Raw genomic sequence first — 7,756 nt, 5'->3', positions numbered from 1 at the left:
ATGATCATGTGGTTTTCTGCTTTGATTTGTTGATATGGTGTATTACATTAATTGATTTTCTTATGTTGAATCACCCTTGCATAATGGATGAATCCTACTCGGTTATGGTGTATAATTCTTTTACGGTGGTGTTGGATTCAATTTGTGAGAATTTTGTTGAGGATTTTTGCATCTATATTCATTAAAGAGATTGGTCTGTAGTTTCATTTTCTTGTAATATCTTTGACTGGCTTTGGTATGAGGGTGATGTTCTAGTTTGCTAGCTGCCAAAATGCAGTATACCAGAAATGGAATGGCTTTTAAAAAGGGGGAATTGAATAAGTTGCTAGTTTACAGTTCTAAGGCTGAGAAAATCCCAATTAGAACAAGTCAATAGAGGCACTCGGCGGCGGCCACTTCGCAGATCGGACTCTTCCTCGCTCGCGCACCTCGCTCGGCCTCCTCTCCAACCATGTCTAACAAACCCGATATGGCTGAGATTGAGAAATTTGATAAGTCGAAATTGAAGAAGACAGAAACGCAAGAGAAAAATCCACTGCCGTCCAAAGAAACGATCGAACAGGAGAAGCAAGCAGGCGAATCGTAATGAGGCATGCACAGCCAATATGTACTGTACATTCCACAAGCATTGCCTTCTTATTTTACTTCTTTTAGCTGTTAACTTTGTAAGATGCAAAGATGTTGGATCAAGTTTAAATGACTGTGCTGCCCCTTTTCACATCAAAGAATTGAGAACTATTGACAAGGAAGGCCACGCCTGCCTCTCCCAGCTGCCTGTCTGGCCAGCAGGGTAGGAAAAGAACTTGCATGTTGGTGAAGGAAGAAGCTGGGTGGGACGGCAGTGAATCTAGAGTAAAAGCAAAGCTGGTCCAAGATGTCCTACAGGCTGTAAAATGCAGTTTAATCAGAGTGCCATTTTTTTTTGTTCAAATGATTTTAATTATTGGAATGCACAATTTTTTAAATATGCAAATAAAAAGTTTTAAAACCTGAAAAAAACAAAAAAAAAACAAGTCCATAGAAATGTCCAATCAAAGGCATCTAGGGAAAGATACCTTGGTTCAGGAAGGCCGATGAAGTTCAGGGTTTCTCTCCCAAGTGAGAAGGCACATGGTGAACACAGTAAGGGCTTCTCTCTCATCTGGAAGGGCACATGATGAACATGGCATCATCTGTCAGGTCCTTCTCCTGGCTTCCTGTTTCATGAAACTCCCTGGGAGGCATTTTCCTTTTTCATCTCCAAAGGTTGCTGGCTGTGGACTCTGCTTCGTGGTGCTGTAGCATTCTCTGTTCTACCCAAATCTCCCATTCTCCAAAATGTTTCCTCTTTATAGGACTCCAATAAACTAATCAAGACCCACCCAAAAGGATGGAGACATGTCACCAGCTGATCCAGTTTAACAACCACTCCTGACTAAATCACATCATCCAAGGAGATGATCTGATTACAGTTTCAAACATACAGTATTGAATAGGGATTATTTTACCTTTATGAAATGGGATTTCGATTAAAACATGGCTTTTCTAGGGGGCATACTTCCTTTCAAACCAGCACAGGTGATCTTGGCCTTGTAGAATGAGTTAGGTAGCTTTCCCTCCTCTTCAATCTTTTTGAAGAGTATGAGCAGGATTGGTGCTAATTCTTTCTTGAATGTTTGGTAGAATTCACATGTGAAGCCATCTGGTACTGGACTTTTCATTTTGGGGAGCTTCTTAATGACTGATTCAATTTCTTGTGATTGGATTGTTAAGGTCGTCTATTTCTTCTCGAGTCAATGTTGCTTGTTCATGCCTTTCTAGGAAGTTGTCCATTTCATCTACATTCTCTAGTTTATTAGCATAAAGTTAAAGTTCACAGTATCCTCTCATTACTTCCTTTATTTCTGTGGGGTCAGTGGTAATGTCTCCTCTTCCATTTCTGATTTTATTTATTTGCATCCTCTCTCTTCTTCTTTTAGTCAGCGTTACTAAGGGTCCATCAATCTTACTGATATTCTCATAGAACCAACTTCTGGTTTTGTTGATTTTCTCGATTGTTTTCATGTTCTCAATTTCATTTATTTATGCTCTAATCTTCATTATTTCTTTCCTTTTGCTTGCTTTGGGGTTAGTTTGCTGTTCTTTCTCTAGTTCTTCCAAGTGGACAGTTAATTCCTTGATTTCTGTTCTCCTTTTTTTATATAGGCTTATAGGGCAATACATTTCCCTCTTAGCACTGTCTTTGCTGCATCCCATAAATTTTGATATGTTGCATTTTAATTTTCATTTGCCTCGAGATATTTACTGATTTCTCTTATAATTTCTTCCTTGACCCACTGGTTGTTTAAGAGTGTGTTTTGAGCCTTCATATGTTTGTGAATTTTCTGGCATTCTGCCTATTATTGATTTCCAGCTTCATTTCTTTATTATCTGAGAAAGTATTTTGTATGATTTCAATCTTTTTAAATTTATTGAGATTTGCTTTGTGACCCAGCATATGGTCTATCCTGGAGAATGATCCATGAACACTTGAGAAAAAGGTGCATCCTGCTGTTGTGGAGTGTAATGTTCTATATATGTTTGTTAAGTCTAGATCATTTATTGTATTATTCAAATTCTCTGTTTCTTTATTGATCCTCTGTCTAGATGTTCTGTCCATTGATGAGAGTGGGGAATTGAAATCTCCAGCTACCATAGTAGATGTGTCTATTTCTCTTTTCAGTGTTTGCCTCATGTATTTTGGAGCATTCTGGCTTGGTGCATAAATATTTATGATTGTTATGTCTTCTTGTTGAATTGTTCCTTTTATTAATACATAGTGTCTTTCTTTGTCTCTTTTAACTGTTTTACATTTGAAGTCTAATTTTTTTGGATATTAGAATAGCTACTCCTGCTCTTTTCTGATTGTTATTTGCATGAAATATCTTTTCCCAACCTTTCACTTTCAACCTATGTTTATCCTTGGGTCTAAGAAGTGTTTCCTTTGGACAACATATAGTTGGGTCCTGTTTTTTAATCCATTCTGTCCGTCTATGTCTTTTGATTGGGGTGTTTATCCACTAACATTTAGTGTTATTACTGTATAGGCAGTACTTTTTCCTACCATTTTGCCTTTTGGATTTTATATGTCCTATCTCATTTTTCTTCTTTTTACCTTTGCTGATAGTCTTCATTTCCATACTCTTCTCCACACCTCTCTCTCCCATGTTTTCTTATCTGTCTCTAGTGCTCCCTTTAGTATTTCTTTCAGAGCTGGTCTCTTGGTCACAAATTCTCTCAGTAAATTTTTGCCTGCAAATGTTTTAATTTCCCCCTCATTTTTGAAGGACAGTTTTGCTGGATATAGAATTCTTGGTTGGCAATTTTTCTTGTTTAGTATTTTAAATATATCATCTCACTGTCTTGAAATTGTATATTTTAAATGAGTGAATTTATGGTATATGAATTATGTTTCAATAAAGTTGTTACCAAAAAATAATACTAACTGACAGGTGGGCAGTCTGTTATTAAGCTGGTGTGAACTTGGGAGGTGCCAGCCATGTGGTGAAAGATGATTTGAGAGAATGATACCTGCAAAAAAGTTTTACCAGTTTTCTTGGTCATAAACACCTTTTTTAAAAAACTTTTTTTATTAATTAAAAAAAATTAACAAACAAAACATTAAGATATCATTCCATTCTACATATAAATCAGTAATTCTTAATATCATCACATAGTTGCATATTCGTCATTTCTTAGAACATTTGCATGGATGTAGAAAAAGAAATAAAAAGACAACAGAGAAAGAAATAAAATGATAATAGAGAAAAAAAAAGATTATACATACCATACCCCTTACCCCTTGCTTTCATTTACCACTAGAATTTCAAACTAAATTTATTTTAACATTTTTCCCCCTATTATTTATTTTTATTCCATATGTTCTACTCCTCTGTTGATATAGTAGCTAAAAGGAGCATCAGACACAAGGTTTTCACATTCACAGAGTCTCATTGTGAAAGCTATATCATTGTTCAATCATCATCAAGAAACATGGCTACTGGAACACAGCTCTACATTTCCAGGCAGTTCCCTCCAGCCACTCCACTACATCTTGAACAACAAGGTGATATCTACTTAATGCATAAGAATAACCTTCAGGATAACCTCTCGACTCTGTTTGGAATCTCTCAGCCATTGACACTTAGTCTCATTTCACTCTTCCCCCTTTGGTTGAGAAGGTTCTCTCAATCCCTTGACGTTAATTCTCAGCTCATGCTAGGGTTTTTCTTAGTCCTTTGATGCTGAGTCTCAGCTCATTCCAGGATTTCTGCCCACATTGCCAGGAAGGTCCACACCCCTGGGAGTCATGTCCCACGCAGAGAGGGGGAGGGTGGTGAGACTGCTCGTCATGTTGGCTGGAGAGAGAGGCCACATCTGAGCAACAAAAGAGACTCTCTTGGGGGTGACTCTTAGGCCTAAATTTTAAGTATATTTGACGTATCCTTTGTGGGATTAAGTTTCATATGAACAAACCCCAAGACTGGGGGCTCAGCCTATAGCTTTGGTTGTCCACACTGCTTGTGAGAATATCAAGAATTCAACTTGGGGAACTTGAATTTCTCCCCACTCTCACCATTCCCCGAAGGGGGCTTGCAAATACTGTCATAAACATCTTGACTGTTTTGTTCTTTATGTTTAGTAAGAAAGACTCTTCTGGGTGGTACTGTTTTCACTGCTGCTGGAGTAGCCAGGTTTGAATTGTACTTTGACAAAATCTGGAGAATATCTTTTGGAACTGTAGTTACTTCTGGAGGTGTAGGTGTTCTGAGAAGATTCTTTTTTTTTTTTTTTTAATTTTTTTATTAATCAAAAAAAGAAAAGAAATTAACACAACATTTAGAAATCATTCCATTCTACAAATGCACTCAGTAATTCTTAGTATGATCACATAGATGTATGATCATCATTTCTTAGTACATTTGCATCGATTTAGGAAAAGAACTAGCAAAACAGCAGAAAAAAATATAGAATGTTAATATAGAGAAGAGAATTAAAATAATAATACTAATAAAATATATATATAAAAAGGAAAAAGAAAAAAAACAAAAACAAAAGATACAAACACACAAACAAACAAACAAAAAACCATATTTCAGGTGCAGCTTCATTCAGTGTTCCAACCTAGTTACATTACACTTAGGTATTATTGTGCTGTCCATTTTTGAGTTCTTGTATCTAGTCCTGTTGCACAGTCTGTATCCCTTCAGCTCCAATTACCCATTATCTTACCCTGTTTCTAACTCCTGTTGGTCTCTGTTACCAATGATATATTCCAAGCTGATTCTCGAATGTCGGTTCACATCAGTGGGACCTTACAGTATTTGTCCTTTAGTTTTGGGCTAGACTCACTCAGCATAATGTTCTCTAGGTCCATCCATGTTATTACATGCTTCATAAGTTTAGTCTGTCTTAAAGCTGCATAATATTCCATCGTAGGTATACGCCACAGTTTGTTTAGCCACTCGTCTGTTGATGAACATTTTGGCTGCTTCCATCTCTTTGCAATTGTAGATAATGCTGCTATAAACACTGGTGTGCAAATGTCCGTCTGTGTCTTTGCCCTTAAGTCCTTTGAGTAGATACCTAGCAGTCGTATTGCTGGGTCGTAATCCATTCTGCCATTCTATGTCTTTTGATTGGGAAATTCAGTCCATTAACTTTTAGTATTATTACTGTTTGGATAATATTTTCCTCTACCATTTTGGCTTCTGTATTATATATATCATATCTGATTTTCCTTCTTTCTACACTTTACTCCATACCTCTTTCTTCTGTCTTTTCGTATCTGACTCTAGTGCTCCCTTTAGTATTTCTTGCAGAGCTGGTCTCTTGGTCACAAATTCTCTCAGTGACTTTTTGTCTATAAATGTTTTAATTTCTCCTTCATTTTTGAAGGACAATTTTGCTGGATATAGGAGTCTTGGTTGGCAGTTTTTCTCTTTTAGTAATTTAAATATATCATCCCACTGTCTTCTAGCTTCCATGGTTTCTGCTGAGAAATCTACACATAGTCTTATTGGGTTTCCCTTGTATGTGACAGATTGTTTTTCTCTTGCTGCTTTCAAGATCCTCTCTTTCTCTTTGACCTCTGACATTCTAACTAGTAAGTGTCTTGGAGAACGCCTATTTGGGTCTGATCTCTTTGGGGTGCGCTGCACTTCTTGGATCTGCAAATTTAGGTCTTTCATAAGAGTTGGGAAATTTTCAGTGATAATTTCTTCCATTAGTTTTTCTCCTCCTTTTCCCTTCTCTTCTCCTTCTGGGACACCCACAACACGTATATTTGTGCGCTTCATATTATCATTCAGTTCCCTGATCCCCTGCTCAAGTTTTTCCATTCTTTTCCCTATAGTTTCTGTTTCTTTTTGGAATTCAGATGTTCCATCCTCCAGTTCACTAATTGTAGCTTCTGTCTCTTTAGATCTACCATTGTAGGTATCCGTTGTTTTTTCCATTTTTTCTTCTTTGTCCTTCACTCCCGTAAGTTCTGTGATTTGTTTTTTCAGATTTTCTATTTCTTCTTTTTGTTCAGCCCATGTCTTCTTCATGTCCTCCCTCAATTTATTGATTTGGTTTTTGAAGAGTTTTTCCATTTCTGTTCGTATATTCAGCATTAGTTGTCTCAGCTCCTGTATCTCATTTGAACTATTGGTTTGTTCCTTTGACTGGGCCATATCTTCAATTTTCCGAGCGTCATCCATTATCTTCTGCTGGTGTCTGGGCATTTGATCAGATTTCCCTGGGTGTGGGACCCAGCTGGTTGAAAGGTTTTTCTGTGAAATCTCTGGGCTCTGTTTTTCTTTTCTTGCCCAGTAGGTGGCGCTCGTGGCGCTCGTCTGTCTGCACGGCAGTCGGCCCGGGAAACCGCGCGTGGAGGTGGGGTCACTGGCCGCTGTGGCTTGGGAGAGTGCCGGTCCTAATTGCCCAGCTGGCCCGAAACGCCAAGCGTGACGGGAGGGCCCCGCTATCCAACGTTCCCAGTCAGACCGGGGAGCCACGTGCGTGGAGGGGACCCCAGTCGCCAGCCGCCCCGGCCGGGAAAACGCGCGCCCCTCGGGTATCTCACCGCAGCAGATTCTCCCTGCCCGTTCAGCCGTTCCAGAATGGGGTACGCTGTCTTTTTGGTCTCTATCGTGACTCCGGGAGCTGTTTCGTATTGTTTCTGTTTCTTTAGTTGCTTTTCTGGAGGAGGAACTAAGACCCACACGTCTTACTAAGCCGCCATCTTCTCCGGAAGTCCTGAGAAGATTCTTATAAGAAGAAATCTTAGAAGAGGAATCCACAAGATTTTCAAAGCACTCCTCTGAATTTAAAACTAAAGAATTACGATCTTTCAATTCCAAATCATTTGATGAACTATTTGTTCTTGATAATGGATAATTTGTGGATACCAAAGTTGTACTGCTCTTTGTAGAAGGAGTGCAGAATGTAGGTGCCAAGGGTGAATTTGTATATTCGGCATCATTTTTTCTCAACTGCTGGATTATGGGGCTAGGAGTGGTGAAGAAATGATCATCAGCTGATCATGTCCAGTAATATATAAAAAGGGTAATACATCATAAGAATGCAAGACTGGTTCAATATTAGAAAATCAATGATGGGATCCATAAAATTAACAGACTAAAGGAGAAAAGCCACATGATAATAGCAATAGATAGAGAAAAAGCATTTTATAAAATTCAACATACATGCTTGATAAAAGTTTTCATGAAGTGGGAATAAAAGAAAACTCCTT

The 7,756-nt window shown here is 38.2% G+C and overlaps 1 protein-coding gene across 1 annotated transcript; it reads left to right on the top strand.

The window, feature by feature from the left end:
• Nucleotides 1-382: 382 nt before the first annotated feature.
• Nucleotides 383-971, top strand: LOC143689957 (thymosin beta-4-like). Its single transcript, XM_077167979.1, has one exon. The coding sequence runs from the start codon at nucleotides 452-454 to the stop codon at nucleotides 584-586; it is 135 nt and encodes a 44-aa protein (XP_077024094.1). The 5' UTR covers nucleotides 383-451; the 3' UTR covers nucleotides 587-971.
• Nucleotides 972-7,756: the final 6,785 nt, after the last annotated feature.

The sequence above is a fragment of the Tamandua tetradactyla genome, chromosome 7 (assembly GCF_023851605.1).
Source record: "Tamandua tetradactyla isolate mTamTet1 chromosome 7, mTamTet1.pri, whole genome shotgun sequence".
In the NCBI taxonomy this organism is placed as follows: domain Eukaryota; kingdom Metazoa; phylum Chordata; class Mammalia; order Pilosa; family Myrmecophagidae; genus Tamandua; species Tamandua tetradactyla.
This window is presented reverse-complemented; position numbering and strand designations above follow the sequence as displayed.